General features: G+C 35.4%; 1 protein-coding gene across 1 annotated transcript in view; it reads right to left on the bottom strand.

The window, feature by feature from the left end:
* Nucleotides 1–656: 656 nt before the first annotated feature.
* The window catches only part of ELOVL4 (ELOVL fatty acid elongase 4), a 31739-nt gene continuing 7192 nt past the window's right edge, over nucleotides 657–25203 (bottom strand). Inside the window, exons 2-6 of the mRNA XM_023223104.2 lie at nucleotides 12074–12261; nucleotides 10828–10908; nucleotides 7494–7665; nucleotides 5256–5383; nucleotides 657–2727 (exon numbers count right to left, since the gene is read on the bottom strand). Of these exons, the coding sequence (XP_023078872.1) occupies nucleotides 2452–2727; nucleotides 5256–5383; nucleotides 7494–7665; nucleotides 10828–10908; nucleotides 12074–12261 (845 nt within the window). The 3' untranslated portion in view covers nucleotides 657–2451. The remainder of the gene's footprint in view (nucleotides 2728–5255; nucleotides 5384–7493; nucleotides 7666–10827; nucleotides 10909–12073; nucleotides 12262–25203) is intronic.

The following is a 25203-nucleotide window of genomic DNA, read 5'->3' as shown; positions in this document are numbered from 1 at the left end:
CGCGAGTTCAAGACCAGCCTGGGTAACATAGTGAAATCTCATTTCTACCAAAAAAAAAAAAAGGAAAAAGTAACAAAGGAAAGAGAAAGAGCTACAGTCATCTATTATAGAGGAAAACTCACATGTCTCAGGTATTTCTAGTTATTTTAAGTATTCAACAAATTCCCTGTCTTCTATGTAAGAAAATGTTACTTTAGTGACAAAGTTTTACCGAGTAGGAGACACAAACTTTATTCATCAGTTTTTAGGTATCAGGCATGCAATTATCTGTGATAATAGAGAAATTATGAAAGCTATTGGAAAAGGCTGTATTTATGACATCTTAAAACCATCTTCTATAAAGAAACTTACAGTAAGGACTGAATGATTCAAATGGAATACAAGAACTTCCCCATTTATGTTAAGAATAATTTAGAAGAAAATGGTATGTTTTATGTCTGAATGAAAAGCTCTTCCAAAAGCAACTAATTTTTAAAATAAAAATATGCTACTATAGAAAATAAGCTTTTTACCAGAAATTGTAGATACCCAAGTTCTAGTTTGATTGTTTTTCTATATAAGAAATTGCAGCAGAAAACAATTTAGAATTAGCTAAATCAAATAAACATCTAGCAGACAGTTTACATTATAATAAACTGATTAACAAAAAAAGTCACTTTTTCCACAGCAGAAGTATATTTATTGTGCTGAAATCAGGAGCAGGGAATGAATAGTTCTTGGGAACCAGCACAGAATGTTCACAAAGATTTACAAATCTCTAGTCATTACACACTGAGCAACAAAACAAAGGTGTTGAATCCTCTTAGATCAAACTACTTTATATGCTGCAAATTTCTGTAATTCTCATGACTGCATGCCTTTGGGGAAAAAGTGTTTAATTTTAATGCACAATAAACATGTTATAGCTTACAAAATATTCTGAAATAATTTGTACAAACAGTATACATCCTTCACATGCAGCTTTGACATGTTGTTGATACTTAGAGATATTCATGCTTTTTTTGGTCACATTTTGTCTTTCTCTAGTAATCCCTTTGCAACATCCCTTAAAAAATTAACTTACGTAGTAAGACATGGTACAAATTCTTTCCTATTTTATTTCCAGTTGTTCACTTATATTACATGAAATACTTCATCTGTAAATAGCAAATTGAATGTCATAGTTCTGACTACTCTCACTTTTATTCATTTTGTGTTTTAACAACATCTTGTAACATCAAGCATTGAATTTGACAATCTTTAGCACCAAGGAGTCAAGAATATTGCACCAAAATGGGTTTATACTTCATACCTAGTTAATAAATAAGATCTTGCAACTTAGTCACAAGGAAAACGTTACTCCAAAATTAAACACATTGAAAGAGAAGAATAGTTTCACAGAAATGTTTGGTGTATGCTATCTGTCATAAAAGCAAAAAAAAAAAAAAAAAAAACACTAGTGAATTTGAAAGTTAATATTAAAATTTACATTAGAAGACTCCTTGATTTTTTAATTAAAATTTATTTAATTTTGAATGTTCTTTCCAACAGAAGAGGTAGGTATATTTCCACATATGAAAAATCAGTAACAGCCATAAATCAAAACAAGGAAAGCCTGATAAAAATCAACATATTCTAACAGCACATAAATGTAACTATCATATGATGTTACTAATAAACACATGAGTTGTTTCATGTTTCAAACAGACAATAATTTTAATTTTTATAATATATTTCAGCTAGTAACAGGAGTATTCAAATGCTGCCTTTTCATCACAAAAAATTGTTTCCCCACAGTGATTTGTGCCTCGAGTCATAGTGATCTCTGAGTCACCAGACAAGACTTTACTGCAATTCTTTCTTATTTTCACCAACACCATCATCATCAAGCCTCTAAGATTCTACAGAGATCAGCAGATTTTAAAAATTTAATTACGACCAAAAGTATAGTCTGACTAGAGGTGGAGAGATTTGACCATTCTGGTCAGCAAATGAATTCAAATGTGCAAGTTTAAATGTATACACATTTCCAGCTTTGGACAAGAAAATGTAACACCACTGATTTCAGTCAGTAGATAATTAGTAATTTGTCAAAATAATTCATAAAGACTGTTTCTGTGATCGTCTTAAAATTCAGACCGAAGAATGAATGACTATAAGATACATGAAAAATCTCATCCTGTAGACAACTGGATGATGTGAACAGGGGGAGAATCTCCAAAGTCACATAATGATTGCTTTGGTCTGCAGAAAATCAAGGCTAATTTTTTAAAAAAAGTTTAAAATAAAAACTTCATAAATAAAACATCTGGGTATGGTATTAACACTTTACTCGGTCTAAAAGTTACTAGGACATAGAGCACATTTGTCTTTTCTCCCCACCCCCAAGCTCTCCTTTGCTTCTGTTTTCCCTGAAATTTTATATGATATGGGAGTTTTTCCTCACTGCCAACAGTTAAGGCCCAGTTCAATTTAATCTCCTTTTGCTTTTCCATTTTTCTGCTTTTTTCCATTTTCTATCACGAGTTGTTTTTCTGATTTGCTCACACCATTTGCTGAAATACCATTCACGGCTGTTTTTCCAGTTTTTGGTTTCTTAGGCTCTTTGTATGTCCGAATGTAGAAGTTAAGAAAGAGAAATATGAAGCTGATTGCGTAGGCAATGAGAGCCCAGTGCATCCATTTGGGGAAGGGGCAGTCAGTGTAAAGAGACAGTGCTGTGTGCCCAATGGTCACATGGAATTGAACCTGAAAAACAGAAATGACAGCACAAAACATTTAATGTGAATTGTAAACAACTTTTAACAACATCAGCATCTTCTACATAGCTATCGCAGGCCCAAATTTTGCCACACTGCGCAAAATTTATTGTTTTCTGGCTCCCACAGCTAGCTCTTTCTCATTCACAGCTCAAATGCCGTCTCCTCAGTAAGGGCTTTCTGACAAGACTTCAATTTCAATTGGCCCTCCCAATCCCATTAACTAAAGAGCTTTTTGCATTTTTTTTTTTTTAAGGAGAATTATAACTATTTGAAATTATCTTTTGTATTTGTTATTTCTTTATTGCCTATCTTTCCACTAGAATATGACTCCAGAAGGCAGGGCTTGGTCTTGCCCATCAGTGATTCTTGAGTCCTCAGCACAGCATCAGGATCAAGGAATATGTGTTGAATAATGTTATCTGATGAAAAGGAATCAATGGCCTAGGAGAGTAAAATAATAGTATTGTAGGCTCTTCAATTTTGTTTTCCTCCCACATTTTAGATTGGTTTCCATCAAATACCAAAATGGCTCATTTATTTCTTACAGATAGTAGGCAGGTAAATTTTTATTTGAAAGAACACTATCCTTCAAAAACTAATATTTTGAAGGCCGGGTGTGATGGCTCACGCCTGTAATCCTGGCGCTTTGGGAAGCCGAGGCAGGGGGATCAACTGAGGTCAGGAGTTCAAGACCAGCCTGGTCAATATAGTAAAACCCCGTTTCTACTAAAATATAAAAAATCAGCTGGGCGTGGTGGTCCATGCCTGTAACCCCAGTTACTTGGGAGGCTGAAGCAGGAGAATCGCTTGAACCCGGGAGGCAGAAGCTGCAGTGAGCCCAGATTGCACCATTGCACTCCAGCTTGGGCAACAAGAACAAAACTCTGTCCCCCCCGCCACACAAAAAAAAAAAAAAAAGAAAAGAAAAAGAAAAAAGCAATATTTGGATAAAATTTAGTAGATATTTCAGAATAAATACAAAAAGAATCACTTTCAACTTTAAAAATTTTTTAAAGGAAAAAAGCCGAAAGTGAGATGATTAAAATGAAATAGATTCTGATGTATCAACAAATGAATGGGTCAGGACATAATGTTAACAAGGGTTAATTTTTTATACAACAAATTTTAACTTATATGACTAACTGTTGTGAGAACTTCCAGCTTGGAAATACAAATTCAACTTCCTATTTGAAATGGACAATTGTGGTTTCTCTTTTCAGGACAGCATTGTCCTTAAAATATTAATTGTTGATTAAAACAATCAGTAGTACTTATTTTAAATGTTATTAAAATAATGTATGCCATGTAAGCTAAAAATTCATACCATATTAAACAACTTTTATAATTTTCCTTGGCAAATATTTAAATTTGAAGAACTTGTGGTTTCACAATGGTTTTTAGAAGCTGCATCACCCAAAAGGGTGTGTATAAGGGTATGATTGGGTATGGCATCACTCAAGGAGAGGCAGGTGTAGGCTCCAACAAAACGCATAGGACTAATTCACATGATTTTGATCACCTCTTCATTTTCTTGGGTCCATTTACTACTTACTGAGAGAAATGAATTACACAAACTGTGTTAACAGCTTTTAGACAAAAACTGGAGGAAGCTTCCTGTACCACTTTGGTTACAAATGAATCCTTCACACCCAGCATTTCCCAAAAGTTGTGCTTCCTGTTTGGTTAGCCAGCTGTTTAGCAACTTAAAGCAGAGATGAATAATATTTCCAAATGTGATTCCACTGATAAAATTGTGCACATGCTATGATTAAAGCAAATTATAATAAATTCTAAAGCTTGAAAAATAGTTACCAGGTCGGCTTTGAATTTCCAGTTTGATTACAGGCCAGTGCCTAGCATCTGAAAGATACACTAATGCACACACTCAGATTGCCACAAGCAGTCTTACTAGGGGGATGTGCTGAAAACTATCTGGACTAAAGACTACCATTTGAAAATATGTCTCTGCTCTCTTAAGGACAGTGTTTTAGAGAATTACAAGGAGTTCCCTTCCTTTGCCCCACCCCTTCCTTGGCTATGTGCTTTCTTTTCAGCTGTATAGTCTAAATATATGAGATATGTTAAAGACTGAAAAATGAAATAAAAAACAAAAATTTTAAGCAAGGACAAGAAGAGAGATAATAAAATTTTAAGTTAAGAAAATCACCTGAGGGGAAAAATACATATTATTTTTCTATTCATACATAAATCTACGTACTTTGTAGCATGCTTAGATCTTTAATCATCCTTTCCACAAATATGTTTAGAGAATGTTTTCCTTAGAGAAGTGCCGTGTCTAGTCTTTTAAGGATATTATAAAAACAAAGACTTGCTGTGACCAATAAGTCTATGAATAAGTCGGCTGGAGTCAAGTGGGCCTAATTGCAATATAACTAGAGGATAAAGTTAATTTCATAATAGAAAATTGTCTAAAATGACTTTGCACTTTAAAATTAATCAAATTTAAACAATTTCAGTATTTTCGCAGAAGAAACTTTGGAAGCATTAACTCACCAGTTGCAACATAGTCAGGTATCGTTTCCACCAAAGATATTTCTGAATCCATGGGCCAAATGCAGCTAACCCATAGTATGAGTACATAATCACATGGATAAAGGAATTCATCTGGGCTCCAAAAAATGCTTTAGAAAAACAACAGGTAATTACCAGATACAGAAAATTTTATTAGGCAGTAAGCCACTGAGACATACAATAAATGAATACACACTATTTTTTAATATTTAATATTGAGTACAGATTAGGAATGAAAAATATAAAGTAGTATTAATAAAAAAGTTTTCCCTTCAGATTAAGCTAGGTATTTTTAAAGTTTAGATTTGAGGTTTTACCGTATAAATAAAAATGTATGTTCAAATGCAAAGGACTTTCAAAGTGGTAGGTTTTCAAATGGGGTACTCCAGTGAGCTTAAATAGGCCCAAATGTAGAACTGTTGCCTATGTTACTTTTAATTCTACTATTCTTGCCTTTAGATGTGCCAATATACATATCTATAACAAAACAGCACTTATTTCTTAGGTTTCCAAATAGTTTAAAATATAACAGCACTACACATACTGAATAATTCATTTAATATAGATAAATCTACAGAGATATTCCAGTCAGTCTAAATCAACAGCATTCTTTCTCTTCAGAATATTAATTAAATCAAGGTATAGATGTAATAATAAATTAATTTTGCCATAAAGTGATCTAAGTGTTCAATTCAGATTTACTAATTTTCTTTTAAAATTACAGAGGTTGCCTTTAACTGTATTGTTTTAAAGTGGGCCCCAATAATACATGTATTAATACCTAAGCTGCCAATTATCATAATATGACAATGAAAGCAGGAAGGTGAACTATACTATAATGACTTGTACCCTGGATCCTCCTCAGAGGAATCATCTGCATCAAGCTCAACAAAGTGAATCATCCTTAATCTACAGGCATCTGAAAAGACAGGAGGCAGATCTTGGCCAAACTATGAATTTAGATCCTCTTTAACATTAACAAGGCTATATAAAAGTTCCTTTGAATGAGAACCAACAAGACCTATACAGGCTGAGTATCCCATATCCAAAATGCTCAGGACCAGATGTGTTTCTGATTTCAGATTTTTTTAAACATTGGAATATTTGCATAGACATAATGAGGTGTCTTGGGGATAGGACTCAAGTCTAAATCCAAAACTTCACATACACCTCATACATGTATCGTGAAGGTAATTTTATAAAATTTTAAAGTAATTTTATGGGTGAAACAAAGTTTGTCTACTCTGAACATCAGAAAGCAAAGATGTCACTATCTTAGCCACCCATGTGGACATTGTCTGCGGTGGTTTGGCATCAATATTATGCTGTACACAGAAAAAGGCTACGAGGGTCTTTTTTTCCCTCAGGTATACTGAATAAAGTGTGTTGTGCACCTGTGTTTTGACTGTGACCCATCACATGAGGCCAGGTGTATAATTTTCCACTTGTGGTGTCATGCTGGTGCTCAAAATGTTTTGAATTTTGGAGCATTTGGATTTTAGATGTTTGGATTAGGGATGTTCAATCTGTATTACAGCAGGAGTGAGCTATGGGCCAAGATGGAAATCTCCAGATTTGAGGGGTTGTGTCTTGGTATTCTTTGGATCAGAACTACTAGTCCCGTTCCCCATCAAAATATTGTTTTCTACTTTTAGTCTTGGTTTACGCTTATCTCTGGGGCAAATCTTTAGGTATTAAAGTAGTCACAGATAAAAAGCAAAAGTTATACTTGCCTCAAATTTTTAAAAAATGAAATGATGGCTGGGTGCGGTGGCTCATGCCTGTAATCCCAGCACTATGGGAGGCCAAGGCAGGCGGATCACAAGGTCAAGAGATCGAGACCATCCTGACCAACATAGTGAAACCCCGTCTCTACTAAAAACACAAAAAATTAGCTAGGCATGGTGGTTTGTGCCTGTAGTCCCAGTTACTCAGGAAGCTGAGGTAGGAGAATCGCTGGAACCCGGGAGGCGGAGGCTGCAGTGAGCTGAGATCACGCCACTGCACTCCAGCCTGGAGACAGAGCGAGACTCCATCTCAAAACAAAAAAAAAAAAAAGAAAAAAAGAAAAGAAAAAAACAAAAAGAAATAAACATGGAAATATTTAACCATGAAAGCAAGTTAAACGGTAGATCAAGTCAAAGTCCTAGGTTCTCATTGCTTTCCACTGAACACATAGATGCAATTAAACGCAAGCAGTATATTCCTGAAAATGCTCACCTTGTCCTCCTGCAACCCACTTAATTCCAATCCACCACAAGGTAAACATTGTACAGTGATGATACACATGAAGGAAAGAAACTTGGTTGTTTTTCTTTCTCAGAATAAAAAACACTGTGTCCAAATACTCAACTCCTTTAGAAACAAAGTACCACCAGAGAGCAGCAGCTATCTGTAAAAAGGGAAAGCGTGTTATAAACACCAAAAGGACACTATTGTACGGATTTATACTCATTGTAAGTTCAAAATAAATATTTGTATGTTGCACAAAATGTACAAGGCATGGAATCATTTATGCCTAAGTAGTTTTGAAAAACCTAAGCATCTCTCCATGGGGAAAAAATAGAAAATAAAGAGTCCAGAGCTCTGTCTATACAGTGCCAATAAGTTAGAGAACATTTTCTGCCTGTTCCATAGGTAGATGTCACGTTGTGTCAAACTGCTGAATACAGAGCTGAAAGTACATTCAGCCTGCTATGCTTTTCAACTTGGTAGAGGAACTAAGATGTTGACTTTGTAAAATGAGTTTAGTTGTTCATGCTCAGCCTACATTATATCTCAGAAAAACTTGCAAGTAAGTTCATGTAGCAATTGGTCTCTGCAAGTGTCTGCCTGTCTGCCCACCCTCTCCCCTCACCTCCTCCTGCCCATGCGCCCCACCCCCTCACTGCACCAACGTGTGCAACAACATAAATATCCAATCACAGTAGTTTGTATTAGGTATTAAAATCTTTAAAATAATAAATGGGAATGAACAAACAAATATTTCCCAGGTCATAAATATAATCCTGCTTACATGAATAAGTCTTTTCTTTTCCTGGGCTCTAATTAAGTCACCAGATGGTGCAGAAAGATTACATTACATGCTGAGATTAAGGATCCAGTGAGAGGTGACCTCTGTATGTTTTAAAATGTTTTACAAGAATCCTACTACAACAGAAACCAAAACTGAATTTTTTATGTCAAGTATTTTCTATGATAAGCATCCTATGTACAAACAACAAATAAGGCAGTACATAACTAAAATCTATTTATAAGCTTTTGTGTGTTGGGGCCCTGTCAGATTCATTCACAGACAGGCTTAGGTGTTTTAGAGTTGAAGGATCCCTTTGTATTTTATACCTGCACCCGGTATATGTCATGAGATTTTTGTTTGTTTTGGCTTTTGCATTTAAAAAACAAAATTATAATTCTGAAGTATGGGGAAAGAAGAAACAGAAAGCATATAAGAAACAAAGTATTTACAAACTGAGAATTATTTACTGGATTTACTTGAAAAATATCTTTAAAAATGATATGAATTGGTGGAAAATAAGCTTGAAATAGCTAACTACTCCCAGCAACACTACAGTTAATATTCACTATTACATTAGTTCTTTAAAATAAAGTAACTCTCACCATGTTAGCATAGTAACCTGTAACTAAAAGGAAAGATATAATCACTTATTTTTCCTCCATCTGGACCTCTACATTCACCATAATTCACATAAAATAATAACAAGTAATAAGTCTCCTTAGTTTGCAAACTGCACTAGGTATCTTTAAATAAGCTACACCAAAAGTGATACTTCTTGGCTACATAAAATGAATACAAAAATGAGTCTCTCCATAAAATATTCACTCTATTGTATCCCATATTAGAGAGGAGAAGAGAGCACGAGCAAGATTCCAAACGAAATCTGTTGCAAATCTCAGGTTCTTTATCCTCCTAGATTACAGTTCTCATAATAGCTCATTTTTTAAAGACTTGAAAGTTTACATCTGTAAGTGAGAGTGGTATGCTTAACTTTATCCTAAAAATAGTAATATGTTGCTCCATCCAAGGGTTTTTCTATGCCTACTCGCAGAAGTCAGTCAGTCAAACACTTCTCCCTGTTCCCTTCCCTACGGCAAGCAAGAAGTCAGCTCTCCAACTGAAGAGATTCTTTGGCAACAGTTATCAGAAGAAAATTTTTCATAGTCAATACATCTAGAGAGGAGCCTCTCTCATTTTCTCTCAGTCACATCCAGGTTTTATTTCCTCCTTAGTCATTTGTTTACATGGCTGCTGTCTGCCTCATCACCCTCACTAGAATGCCAGCCCCACAAAGGCAGGGCTTTTCAGCTGGTCCCCAGTGCCCCTCACAGTACCAACAAATGTAGATGCTCAATACACTATTTAACGAATAAATAAAACCAACATGACAACCAAACCGGTGATTTTTCATCAGTCCATAAGTCTTCTAATAGGGAAATGAAGATATGTACATAAAATGGTTAAGTACATTAAAGCAATTTGGTCTCCAGTCTTGATGAATACTGGTATTTATATAGTGTCCACTCCCCATGGCAGGAAACTTTTTCTCAAGGGAAGTCACTGGATATTATTACTACATATACTATAGGTAACATAAAACATGTTATGTTTTATATGTAATTTCTAGTATGAACCACAGTATATAAGAACAGCTCAATAAATACTTAATAGAATAAGGTAATCTGTTGTTTCTTTCGCTTAATGTTAATTTTACTCATGTAAGTGAATGGAAAACAAAATATAACATCTTGTTACTAGCGGTTTATTTTTCTGCAAATATAGTAATAAACTGAGTTTATGCCTATACAAATTGTTCTATGCTTAATTTCCTAAACATTCCACACTTCACAAAACATTTACTTTTCCTCACTTTCTTAATACATAACTAGGACTCTAAGAGTTTCTATTCTTGCCCAAAAACAAACAAAAATCTAAAATAATATCTTTAAAAGAAACATGAGACTTCTTTGCTTTAACAAATACTGCATTCTAGTAATCCAATGCATATTTGCTCATGCTGCAAAATAAAAAACATTCTTGAGATACAAAAACAAATTTTAAATTAAGTACTTTTAAAAAAAGCATAGTTTTATTGACTCATAACAATCTAGTATAATTTCACTATCATATTAAAGTACTTTTTGCCAGGTATGGTGGCTCACACCTGTAATCTCAGCACTTTGGGAGGCTGAGGCAAGAGGATCCCTTGTGGCTAGGAGTTCAAGACCAGCCTGGGCAACATAGCAAGACCCTGTCTCTACAAAAAGTAAAAAAAATAGCTAGGCATGGTGGTGCACGCCCGTAGTCCCAGCTACGTGGGAGGCTGAGGCAGAGGGATCAATTGAGCCCAGGAGTTTGAGGCTGCAGAGAGCTATGATCATACCACTGCACTTCAGTCTAGGGGACAGAGCAAGAACCTGTCTCTAAATGAATGTTAAAGAACCTGTCTTTAAAAAAGTACATTCTACATTTTCACAGATTGGGGCCTATAAAAATCAAATCACTTTTACTGATTAAGAGTATTTTTAATGTACTTACCCTGACTTCATTAACATTATTAGAATAATCCACACTCTGGCAAATATAGCTATATCCCGCATTATATGATCCCATGAATAACTGGAAAAAGAGTAGTAATATTTGTAGTAAAGTTTTAGTAAATACAGCATTAAAAATACAATTATATACAAAATGTAGCCTTTCAAATTATTTTAAAAGCAATATTTTCTTTAAAAATGTCAAATGCATTAAAAAATTTCATGCATTCCAATTGCTAGAGGTTACTGTGCATTAATTTATTCTATAATTAAAATATAAATTAAAAATCACATGTAACTTTTATACTGAATATTGACTCTATCTATTAAATACTTCACAGCATTAAGAGAAATTTTTACTGGTAGGACTCAGATTTTAAAGTTGTCCTTCCTTAATTGGTTTCTATGTTTGATGCAGAGTGGTTTGCGTGTAACAAATTAGGTACAGATATCCAGATAAATTAAAGTGTTTATGAAGTTGAGACTTGAGGCTAAGTTTTCAATTAAAGAAATATTTCTTTTTCGAAGAAGAGTTATTGTTTATTTTCCAGCATTACTAGTCAGTTCTCTGGGATCACACAGAATTTTAATGAGTCTCTTAGGGAACAAATTCTTTATACTTATGCAATTTAAAAAATGGCTGTGTCAATCTAGCCTTTAGGATTTCCTTTAAAAATGTCACGGAGAATTTGCTCATGCCCAGAAAAGTATATAATGCTTACTAACAACAGCTATATGGTAGTTAATTCATTTTAATTCCAGCTCCAAATACAACATTATATAAGAGGATTTACTTGAAATCGGCATATTTTGATCAGTTATCAAACCGGAAACTACTGAATAAGAATTATAAATAAATAGCTGCTACTGTTTACTGAGTGCTTAATACATGCCAAACATTATGCAAAAATTATTTTACTTAAATCTGATAATAACCCAAGATGGCAGGTATTTAAGTGGGGAAAACGAGGCTAAGAAAAGTTAAATATTTAACTTTCAATGCCAGAACCACTAATAAGGGTTCTTTTAGAATCCAGTTGGTCTTATTCAGACTTCCATCTTAAACAACTGTCCTTTACTTCATGTTTAATTTTTTTGTTATTCAAAAGTGAAAAATGTCAAAAATGTACTTTTAGAGTAGCTAACAGTTATGTCTGGGTACAATATTATAATGATGGTTTCATACATTCTCATTTTTAAATTTCTAATAACCTTGGAAAATTATTAAAGTGATCTTAAAAACATACCTCTCTGAAGATAAAAAAGTTAAGCAAAACCATCCCAAAATTATAGATAATGAGCACTAGACGCATCTGAAAAGGTTCTCGGTCCTTCATCCATTTTGGACCCAGCCACACAAACAGGAGATAAAGAGTGCTTATACTTAGTGTAGGCCAAGGAGACTGCATCAGAGGCCAATTTTCCACACGCTTATCTATAGAGAAAACAAAATACCATAAAATTAATCAATAAATGTTTTATAAAACACACTTTCTAGGAAGCAAGATGTTTCAACTTAATTTCCGAATTTGACCAAATATGGATCACTGTCCTTTGAGTCCCAACAAAAAAATACATGGTATAAAAACCAAAGAAACAATACGGAATCCTGCAAGTGGCTTTTGAAAATTATGCTTCATTACTTATGTTGTCACACATTATGTTCTACAGAGACCCTACAGAACAAAACAAGAAATAAAGCTCACTAAAAACAGAGGTGATTATCTTGGGATGAAAAGTGAATGAAAAGCTTCATACACAGAAAATAAATATCTTAAGGAAACGTTTGTCTTCCATATTATACATGTGAAATTTCTCAGGGCAGCCTGGAGGCTGCTCTGTGTGTCCACTCCTAAAGCAGGCAAGAATTTAACTGGAGAGGTAAAGGGTGATGGTAGCCATTTGCTGATATCTAGAGACACTAAAGACTGAGAGATTAAGTTAGAGTTCATTACAATTCTATAATGTATTTAAACAGTCACCATGTTCAAGACATTTTTCTAACTTTTTCATTGAGAGCATGCACCTATTTTATTCCCACGAATAACTAACTTGAATGTTTTTCTCTAGAGCTGTAAGTCACATAACTTACATATGTGGAACTATATACAATGCAACACATTATTTTACTTAAAATGAACTGATTATCCAGCATATTCAAATACACAACCATAAATCAATTTTATAATGGAATGTTGCCACAAGTAAAACATTTCTCAAACAAGAATGATAATGAAATATGGATGGGATTAACAAAAATCTTTTAACACATTATAAAAATACGTTAATGTTAATTTTTATATTTCTCAAAGCTAAACAACAGTTATAGGTTGCAAATCTAATTTCTAGTTTATTCTTGGCAATGCAAAACATTTTTACATCCTATTTGAGGAAATAATGTATTTTTAAAGTAGTAAAAGAAAATTCAAGTTCTTAGAACCAATCTAAATGAATTTAACTTAATTGTTGATTATAATAACTCCCTATTTAGACTGTCACTTCTACTAAAAGCTGTAAAATGCTTCTGGATTAGTGAACTAGGTATTAAAATATCTTACTTAAAAAAAATTAATCTGTGTCTATATACTGTCAATAATAAGATACAAAATATAAAATATATACTGTCAATAAACAATAAGATACAAGATATAAAACACAATTATTTAATCAAATAATTTGCAAAGTCAGGAAACGACACAACTACTATGGTTTTCATGAAATTAGAGTTGTTAAAAAGGTGAGCTATTGCTTGACAACCTGTGATATGGGAAAGAAAAAGGTGATAATCACTTGAAAATTATTACTTTAAAAAATAGTTATTAGGAAGAAGAATAGACTAACGGTGAGGAAAACTGGATCAAGAAAATTTTAACTGGTAACGGGACGCATTTTGCATGGCCAAAGCACCTACACATGTTACTATTCCATTACAGCACTCATTACACTGTCCAGTGACCTTCTTTTAAACGGTTTTCTCCCTGAAAAGAGGGGCTGGGTCTTTCACTCTTGTATTGCAAGGCCTATCAAGGTACCTAAAAATATATTTGATGAATAAATAAAGAGCAGATAATGTTTTCACATTATTCCTCTATTCTCTATCCTTTCTGCCAAATCCAACAGTACATTTGTTGACATTCAAGGTTTTCTCAGTGTCCAAGAACCCTTCCTACAGCTTTTCCCAGATCCTCCTCTATGTTGGCCTAGTAACTTTATCCTCAAGTCAACAACTCATCAACCCAGTATTTAGTGAATATGTGTGCTCTATAAAGTTCAACGACCTTTTACTTCATTCCTTACTCCAGGGTAAAAAAGTAATGCCCTCACTTCTTTGCCCAACAATGCAAGGCATGCATTCATTCAACAACCACTTAACAAATCCCTGTTTTCAGCCTATAAAAGGCCACATTTTACACCACACTCTTTTCAAATTAGCCCTTCTAGTTCGGAAGGGTCAGAGAGCTTTCAAAAATTCAGCCTCCGAGGATTATCATGGAAGCTGTAGTAACTATCAACCCCTAACCCACAGCATAACAATTCCCAACCTTTTAATAATATTTGGATGAAATTCCTCCATGTCTTTACATGTTATAATACTATACAAGTTATGTTTGTCTTTCTGCATGTATTTGCATTAATATTTCCTTTAGTGCTTCTGATGAGATGCAAATATTCTATATTTCTTTCATATGTTTCCTTTTCCATTAAAAAGGGCTGTGTCACAATGATATGAAAATTCACCATTACTAACAGTTCCACCTAAGTTTTGAACCAAAAAAAGTTGGGGGACTAAAACAGTAAAGGAAAATCATGAATACTAATGCTTCATGTATTTTATGTAAACTTTAAATATATTAAAGTAAATTATCCATATTTTCATTAACTCGAACATTTAAATATATATATTAGTATTTTACAGCTAAATTAAAACCTCTAATTCATTTGGGCTATGTACTGAATCCAAATGTAGATTATACATATTAGAGTGACAGGAGATATATTTCTATTATGTTGTCAACATCCTAATCCTACTTTATCAGTGGGATTCCACGTCATGAATTCATTAGGAAAAAAGACTGAAAAACGTCTACTAAAATCCTACCTCTCTTACCACCACTGAAGGCAAACCCTGTCGCCAAATAGTACAAAGATCCAAATACGTTTTATGCAGTATTCTTGGGATTTTCTCTTTAGAAAGTTTTGGTGGGACGGAGGGGGAAACAAAAATGATACAAATATAAATGGACTCTTGTCAACTTGTTTTATCAAATTACTTTCATATTTTATACTATTAATATGCTTATTAACATGTTTGTACCTTCATGTGTTAGTAAATTTGCTCTTATTTTGAGCCTATTTATTAACAATGTTAAGTCTTTCATGTTGTCAGGTAAACCTTTATCTAAAAGAGAATCACAAAATTTTAGATTTAGAAATGATCCCTTTATCTTAAAAACGAGATTCAGAGAGGTCAAGAGACTTGCCACTGCAGGTAAAGCAAGAGCCTCATTTAACGTAGCAGCTGTTGTAGGCACTACTCAATCACCATGTACTTTAATCTTAAGGGAGAAAATTTCCCATCGCTTTTTTCTGAATTATAGGTACAAATGCTATACATATATTTTTTTTTGAGACGGAGTCTCGCTCTGTCGCCCAGGCTGGAGTGGTGCAGTGGCCGGATCTCAGCTCACTGCAAGCTCCGCCTCCTGGGTTTATGCCATTCTCCTGCCTCAGCTTCCCGAGTAGCTGGGACTACAGGCGCCCGCCACCTCGCCCAGCTAGTTTTTTGTACTTTTTTAGTAGAGACTGGGTTTCACTGTGTTAGCCAAGATGGTCTCAATCTCCTGACCTTGTGATCCGCCCGTCTCAGCCTCCCAAAGTGCTGGGATTACAGGCTTGAGCCACCGCGCCCGGCCACAAATGCTATATTTTAAGATTGTTCTTTCAAGGGAAAGAAAATAAGAGAGACTTTCAAAAGTTCCTTCAATAGAAAGAATGACAAGAGTTACTCAAAGGAGCCAAGTCGTACCGTCATTAGGTGCTGCATCTGGCAGACCTGGATCATGAATACTTCAAAGCCATGACACCGAATAAGGGAAAAAGACTAAAGACTAAAGCCTGGAAAAGAGAAAGAGGCCTCAGCAAATACTAAGAGAACTTATGAGAAATCAGATTTAATCTCCATTTTCAGAGAGTAGAATTAGAACCAAGGTAAGTTATAGGAAAGTAAATTTCACCTCAATTCAGGAAATTTCTGACCAGTGGGTCTTTCCCTTTTGTACATAGAAGGAGCTGTCTCCTTTGGTAATGGGTTTCCCATCCTAGTTTTGAATGAAATTTAAGCAAACCTAAAGCCAAATATTATAGCAAATTGAGCTCAGGAGCAAAAGTCTTTATTTTAAAAATAAGAATTACTATCTCCCTATCCTGTTCATTGCCAGCACAGCTCCCTGACCCAGGTTTCCATCATCTCTTGCATTCTAGTGGTCTCCAAGTCTGCCTGCCTGTCAGAATCACCCGAGGGAGCTCAGATCATGGTGTCCAGTCCCACCCGCAGAGATTTTGATTCAGTAGGTCTGGGGTAGGACCTGGGAATCTATGATTTTACACTTTAACCTTTGCAGGCCCTTAAAGCGTTAAAAAATAGTTTGTAATGAAAATATTTTGAGACTGATTTCTAAAGCTTATGCCAAGTGGGACTGATTTGTTTAATGTGGTCAGCAATCATACAATTTTATCTTTATTAAAAGGCTACATAATAATTATATAACTATGCATGTTTGTCAAAATTCAAAAACTGTTCAGTAAAAGGAGTCAATTTTACTATTTGCATATTATTCCTTTATAAAAAATGAGGGGGCCGGGTGCAGTGGCTCATGCCTGCAATCCCAGTACTTTGGGAGGCTGAGGCAGGCGGATCACTTGAGGTCAGGAATTCAAGACCAGCCTGGCCAACATGGTAAAACCCTGTCTCTACTAAAAATACAAAAAAAAATTAGCTGGGCGTAGTGGCATGCACCTGTAATCCCAGCTACTCGGGAGGCTGAGGCAGGAGAATCACTTGAACCCGGGAGGCGGAGGTTGGAGTGAGCTACGATCACGCCACTGCACTCCAGCCTGGGTGACAGAGAGAGAGAGACTCCTTCTCCAAAAAAAAAAAAAAAAGAAAGAAAGAAAAATGAGGGGTCTACCTGAAATGGGGTTTCCCTTGAATACCTTCCACCAATAAGTTTTTATTCTGATTTTTATCTTAAGATCACATAGCATGATGGAATAGACAGAACAGACTCTGAAGTCAGATACTCCTCCTTTGGAGCAAAGTGATTTTGGCCAGATCACTTGGTCCCTGACCTCTCAATGCTCAACTAGTAGAGGAAGAGACAGACATGAGAATTCAATTGCTATGCAGTGTGATGAGTGTAATGTCAGAAGACTGTCTTATATACAGTGGTAGGACAGAAAAGGGGAGAAGGCAGGGTTGAAACATAGACATCTGAACTTTTTTTTCAAAGAAGAGGAATTTGCCAAGCAGACAGGGAGAAAAGTCTTTTTTCAGGGTGCAGAATTAGAAAGACCTATAAAAGTTCCCTTAGCACAATGACAAGAGATATGCAAATGAGAATATCTGAATACCCTGAGAGAACCAAATGTATAAACAGCCCGGAAGCAAGAAATAAAACAATTTGGAAACTAAGCAGACCTGATGGAGAGGATATATACAAAGGAAGAGGGCAGGAAATGACTGTGATGATCCCCGAAGTGGTCTTACAAACTACACTGAAGATACTGGAATTTATCACGCAGATAATGAAGAAATATTGTTTTGTTGTTGTTTGTTTGTTTTGAGATTGGGTCTGGCTCTGTTGCCCAGGCTAGAATGCAGTGGCATTATCTCAGCTCAATGCAGCCTCCACCTCCAGGGCTTAAGTGATTCTGGTGCCTTAGCCACCCAAATAGCTGGGACTACAGGTGCATGCCAACATACCCAGAGAATTTTTGTGTTTTTTGTAAAGACAAGGTTTTGCCATGTTGCCCGGGTTGGTCTTGAACCCCTGAGCTCAAGCAACCCACCTACCTCAGCCTCCCAAAGTGCTGGGATTCCAGTCATGAGCCACCACACACAGCTGGTTTTGGCTTTTAAAAGATCATGGTAGAGGCAGTGGGGTGTGGACTGAGGGGAAGGGGATATGTCAAGAGGCAGGAAAACCAGCTGCATCAGTGGTTCTCAACACTTGTCTACTGCTAGACTACCCATATAAGAATCATGTGCTTGTTAAAATTATAGATTCCCAGGTCCTACTCCAGACCTACTGAATCAAAATCTCTGCGGGTGGGACTGGACACCATGATCTGAGCTTCCCTGGGTGATTCTGACAGGCAGGCAGACTTGGAGACCACTAGAACGCAAGAGATGATGGAAATCTGGGTCAGGGAGCTGTGCCGGCAATGAACAGGATAGGTAGGTATGAAAGTTTCATGGGTGAAATCTACAGACTCCACGACTGTTGTGGATTCACTGAAAGAGGAGAGTCAAAGAAAAGTCCAGGATTACTCCCAGATTTCTGGGCTATCCGGCAACACAGATAGTGAAGTCACGATCCAGAACAGAGTAAAGGAAGAGCAGAAGATCTGGGAGAAACTGATCAGGTGAATATTAAACATCTTGCATCTGAGCTACTTGTGGGACAGCTAGGTAGAGGCATCCAGTAGCCTCTGGTGCTGCGGAGGAACTGCCAGGGCTGTGGACACACAGAGGGGTCACTGGACGATGACAATCACACCAGAGTTTGAGGTTACAAGGGAAGGAGCATGTAGAGTGAGAGAATAACATGAAAAAGGAATGACTCTAAGGACAGTTGAAGATGAGTGGGTGAAATGGCAGCAAGTAAGCCAGAGAGGCAGGACAAGAGAAAACCATGTCACAGAGACTAAGAAATTTCCAAAAGGAAAGGGTGCGGAACATAATCTACAGCTGGAGAACCAACTGTTGTTGCCTTTTCTTTTTTTAATGAGGAAATAGTTACTTCATAGGGTTAATATGTGATAACTAAACAAACCAAAGTAAGTGAAGGTTCCTAGCACACATGGACACCACGACGTCACGCATTCCCTTCTGCTGCAGCCTATTTATTCTCTCCCAACTTTACATCTTCACAGTGTGTCTCATGTCAGAGATAATCTGAGCCCCTCCCCTTAAAAGTCAAGCCCCTCAATGTCTTCCAGGATTTTTCTTCTCAACCTATATTCTGAATATGGACTCTCAAATCAGACTTACAAGCATTAGACTCCTCACTTACCAGCTGAATAAACCCAAGAAGTTACTTAGTGCCCCTGGCCTTATAGATGATAGTAGGGCTGTTGTGATGAATAAAATAATATGTATACAGCATGTGACACACTGTCAAGAGTTCAATAACTTCTGGCATTTCATTATTATTGACACTGATCAACCACTAAATCCTCCTCTGTCTCAAAGAGAAGAGCTAAACCAAATTAAATAAAAATTACCATGAATAATTAAACTTATAAGAGTTTACACTGAGAAGAAAAAAACGTTTTATGACAGACTCAGAAGACATTTTGTAATTCTGTATTTATTTGTTTAGGAGATAAAATACATAAAAATTCTCACTCTGATTTTTAAAATTATTTAGAGAGGCTAATTTTTAAAAACTCTTTTTCATGACAATATAAACCAGATTTTAATAAATAATAAAATGCCTGTAATCTAATAGTTTTCAACTAACTCAGGTAACTTCTACTTAATATATAAACAACTATAATTAATACAACAAATTATCAGTATTTTTATTAAAGCAACTACCTTAAAAACCTCTAATAAACCTATTTTTTTTTTCTAATTTCTTTTAAAGCTTTTTGCAACTCAGGAGCTCCACCAGTCGGAATGAACTATCTTCCCCAAGTAATCTAAGTTAATAAAGTTTTACTATAATCTCCCAAAAGAAAAAATAGTATTTAAAAAATGTTTAGAACATCCAAACCCCTAGAAGAATTAAATAAAAGGTATACAAGAAAACAGTAGGAAATCATCTTAGATGATGGCAAGGGGAGTCACATGGAGCAGAGGCAGCTTGATACAGGGAGAGGGACTAGACATGAATTAAAAACCTAAATTCTAGCTCTCATTTATTTTCTAGCCCCATGACTATGAACCTGAAACTCAGAGCCACTATTTTCTCATATGTAAAGTGAAGGTGATAATAAGATTAACCAAATCATTGGCCCTTTTGATTCAGGTAAAATGAGCAACAGTTACTGATCAACATAATACGGTTCTAGAAGACATACAAAATTCCTGTTAGGATAAAAAATAATTAAATCTTCTATAAAATACATGCTATCATTTGATATTTACATTAATAACTTAAGCACATTTAAAAATTCTTCTTTTTCCATAACAGTACATAGTAGTAGATTGCAAAACAAATTAGGAATACTCCATTCCCTTGTTATTCAAAGTAGAGTCCATGCACCAGCAGAAAAGCATCACCTGGAACCTTACAAGAAATGCAGAATCTCAGGCCTCACCCCAGAACTACTAAATCAGAATCTGCATTTTAATAAGATTCCACAGTGACTTAACACATTAAAGTCTAAGGAGCACTGCTCTGGTCTACTCAGAAATGTGAGCCTACTTTAACAAGTAATTAAGTCACAAAATAAAGTTGGCTTGATTTCTTCCTAGATTCTATCTGAATAAATCAGCAACTTCCTCATCTTCTAAAACCATCTATATTTGTTTAATCTACCACAAACAAAAGAAGAACACAAGTCTAACAATCGCTAAATATTGAGCAGCTTCAGGAGTATATTCAAGACACCAAGAAGTCTATACTATATTATTCCCTAAAACTATCCATCCTTTAATTTGTTAAAACCAACAGTTGCAAATTAACTCCTTTTTTTAAAACATCTGGCTACTAATCACCACTAATATACTAAGTGATATTATTAAAAATCTATTTGCCTTTACTGATTACACACAAAGGTCACCTATTAGTATGCCACCCTGTACACTGCAAGTACCCCAAAGGGTAACTGTAGTCTTTTTCTTAAGGAAATAGTCAATGTCTTCCTCCATTTCTTACAAATGTCATGAGGGCCAATGCTACAGCCCTTATTCCTTGCTGTACCTCTGTAACAATGCCAGGTGTGTAAGAGTCTTCAAAACATTTGTTAAAAGAAATTTTCAATGAAAACTAGATAACGGCTGTCAAGAAGAGTCTGGGAAAGAGCTTATCTCTAACAAAGGGAGTAAACTATATATACCTTAAAGGCGTCTCCTAGGCTCAAATCTAAACTGTGATGCTTAATAGATTCCTCAAGCCATGTCTGTCATTGAGGTGAAAAAGGCAGAACTAGAAGAGAAGGGACTTTCAAATATAACTGGATAAATGAGGCAGGTAATGAACACTCTGAGATAGACTCTAGAAATAAGCAGATTCTGAAGATGGCAGGTGAAGAAAAGTATGATCAGTTTCCTGTTTAGTCAGCATGATTAGCAGGGAAAATTTCTGTTCTAACCCCTATGTACTCAAAAAAGAGGATGGAAGGTTTGAGTTTGGAAGAGCACCTGGATGAATGGGAGGAAAGGGTAGCTTTTATAGAATGCAGGGGTAGACAAGGCAGAGGCTGGGCTAAAAAGTGGCGAAGAAGTCAGAATGTGATGGGCAGACAGGAGGGAACAGAGACTTTCACCAGCAAAAGAGGGGAAAGCTGCAATGTCTCAAGGTATGAGGGAGCAGATGCCCTGAGAGTCATTCAGCACAGGGTTAAAACAAGATGTTTCCTCTAACTCAGTTCTATAACAGTTACCCAAGAGCCTGAAAGAATGCAGGACAGAGTCAAAAAGCAGAGGAAAAAAGAATTTTCATTGCAAGTTTGCCAGAATAGAGATCATAATAATGGTAGAAAGTGAGAGAAATTACAAAATTTCCTAGAGCAAGCAAAAAATAAGAACAGATTCAGAAGCTGTAAAGAAGAAAAGACAGTAACACAGACGAGAGAATCAATGTGTGATTCAAGCTGAAGGCTGGTTACACTGGGATTTAATTTGACAGGGTTAGTATTAGATGAATCAGGTTCAGGGAAAGTCAGTTTACTCACCTGGAAAATGGGGATAATAACAGTACCTAGCCCAAAGGAATATGAGGACTAAATGTGATAATACATATAAAGCACTGGACACAGTGCCTGACACTTAGTAAGAATCCAATAAATGTTCACTATTATTACTGGGCAATAAAATGGTATTTATTGAATAAGTAAGTAGGTTATGCTGCATTATAAAAAGGTCACTGTTGGGAAGGAGAAAGATCTTGATCCTATTCCAGTTCTGTTACTTTCTAGCTATGTAGCTTTGAGTCTATTTCTTCATCTACAGATAGTTAAATAATATCTAACTTATAGAGATGAACTGAAGATTAAATATAAGGTATATAAAATGCAGTACTACAGCATCTTAAAATGGTCCTATACTAAATGCTCAATAAATGGTAGTGAGATTCATCATGTGCAGATGATATCTGGTTTCAAACTCCTGACCTCAAATGATTCACCTGCCTCGGCCTCCCAAAGTGCTAGGATTACAGGCATGAGCCACCACACCCAAGTGCAGATGATGTCTAAATTCATGACTTCAGAAAATGGCCTATTCATAAAAGCCAGTTCATAAGGGAAAAGGAGACAATTTCAAGGGGGAAAATATCTCAAGAGAGAGAGAGCTGAAGAATGCTGCCTCATTTCCTGGAAGCCAAGATCAGAATACAAGTAGTTTCCTTCTCTCCCTGTTTCCAAATTTTGCTAGGCTTCTCAGAAAAAGTAGTCATAAAACTTAACCTGGGAGTTCCAAGTTCAACCATCCACCCAGTGCTGCCAATGAACTCAAAGCTTTAAGAAAACGGAAATGGTGTTTCCCTTTAGGAAAAAAGATGGAAGATACCATTAGAGTGTGTGAGTTAATGGGAACTTTAGCCAAAATCTTCCCTTGACTCTAACAGTTCTATAAGGTGAATAGTCACTGGGTAAAATACTGTTAGTCCTGAATGAATTTCATTATCCTTTCACTAACAAGTTTCTAGCTCTTGTATTACACAATTTGGCCAATACTTTCATAATTCACTTTGAATACACTTTTTTTAAACAATCCTACGCCATCATATGGAAGTTAACCATCTTCTCAGGCTAAATACCACATTTTGTATTCTACATATATTCACATATTTGTGTATGTATATAGTATATGAATAAATATCACTTTGTAGTTTAATCTCATACACCAGCCTTTATAGCACCTTTGAATACTTAGATGTCTTTCTTTAGACGATCTCTGGTAATATTATGACTGTGTTCAGATTTAGTATTCTAAACAATGATACTTTGTAGATAACAGCAAAAAAAAAAAAAAAAAAAAAAAAAGAAAGGTAAAATAGAAACATAGATAACAGGCCTGGTTATTTCTTTCTTGCGTGGCTAGTGTGATGGGAAGACAAGGGCACTTGGCTAGGGACAAAACAACCAGTGCACACTCATTTGCACTATAATGACTACCTACAAAAGTTACTTAACTTCTGTAAATCTCAAGGATTTCTAAATATATGGAAAAATGCCTTCAAAGCCTATCTCCCAGAGTTATTGTGAAGTTCTTGGCAAAACTATAAAGCAAAATACAAAGCTAAAGTTTTGTTTCTTGTTATTTGCTACTTTCTGGCCACTTGGATTTTTTTAAGCCAACAGCTATATAGTCTCTTTATAAAGTCATTTTACTTTAAACTGAAAAAATAAAGAAGAATTGACTGTTTTACCATTGAGCACTGAAGAGATCATTTCTACAGGTGCTAATGTATTAATTGTACAATATATGAAATTCTTGCATTGTGGTTAAAAAAAAGCACATAACATAAAATATACCATCTTCATCATTTTTAAGTGTACAGTCCAGTAGCATTAAGCATATCCACATTGTTGTGAATCTCTGGACGTTTTCTATCTTGAAAAACTGAAACTTTATACCCATTAAACAAGTCTTCAGTTCTCCTTCTCCTCAGACCCTAGCAAACATCTTTCTATTCTCTGTTTCTATTAATTTGACTACTTTATTTATTTATTTATTTATTTATTGGGCCAGGATCTTACTCTGTCACCCAGGCTTGAGTGCAGTGGCACAATTATGGTTCACTGAAGCCTTCACCTCTCAGGTTCAAGTGATCCTCCTCCCTCAGCCTTCTCAATAGCTGAGACTAGAGGCATATGGCACCAAGCCCAGCTAATTTTTAATATTTTTTTGTTGCCCATGTTGGTCTTGAACTCCTAGGCTCAAGTGATCCTTGAGCCTCCACCTCCCAAAGTGCTAGGATAATAGGCGTGAGCCAGTGGGCCCAGCCTGAATTTGACTACTTTAGAGGGTACATACAAGTGGAATCATAATGCCACATACATAATTATCTTTTTGTGACTGGACTATTTCACTTAGTATAGAAGGTTCAACTATGTTGTAGCACATGTCAGAATTTCTTTCCTTTTTAAGGCTGAATAATATTCCATTGTATGTATATACCACGTTGTGTTTATCCATTTATCCATCAATGGACAACTGGGTCGTTTCCAACTCTTAACTACTGTGAATAATGCTGCTATGTACATGAGTGTGAAAAAATATATAAAATTAGTTAAAAACACACATCTGTGCTCAAGTTTTTGTTTGATAAGTGAATAAAAATGAAAACAGAAAAGTTTGCTTCTTGGAATTCTGCAGTTCAAAATCACAAATGCTTTTATGTGATTATACCTGACAGTGAGTAACTGATTCCCTCAATGGATTAATGCAATTGTCTTTCAAATTCCAAAAATTTTACTCTAATACAATATAATCATAAATAAGACATCATACTAAGGTATTTGTTTACAAGTAATATTTCACGAAGAAAAATATATGAGAAAAGATTTTAAAAATTTGTATTTTGATTAATGAACATACTGATACCAAAACCACTTAGTTTCTTTTGTTTTCTCTTCTGTAAGACCTACATATTTTTATCAATTTCATAAAAATCTGAAGCCATACTTCCAAACTTAAGTAAAAAATGCTCATATATAAAGTGTTTATAATAGAAAATCATTTGTAATGATATGTTAAAATTTCACATTTTCTGTTGGAAAAATATGAAGACTGAATTTAGACTGATATCTAGGCTGCTGTTTTAGGAGACGTTATAAGGATTCAATAAAGTAAGTCTTAAAGGTTACGTAGTTCAACCCTCTCACGGTACAGGTAGAAATAAGAGACCCAAAGAGTCATGAATAACTTGCCTAAAACGACATAATATGCCATCCTCAAAAGCTGAGTATCACAAAATAAATG

Source organism: Piliocolobus tephrosceles, chromosome 5 (assembly GCF_002776525.5).
Source record: "Piliocolobus tephrosceles isolate RC106 chromosome 5, ASM277652v3, whole genome shotgun sequence".
NCBI classification, from domain to species: Eukaryota; Metazoa; Chordata; class Mammalia; order Primates; family Cercopithecidae; genus Piliocolobus; species Piliocolobus tephrosceles.
The sequence above is the reverse complement of the archived record's forward strand: the minus strand, read 5'-3'. Positions and strand labels throughout refer to the sequence as shown.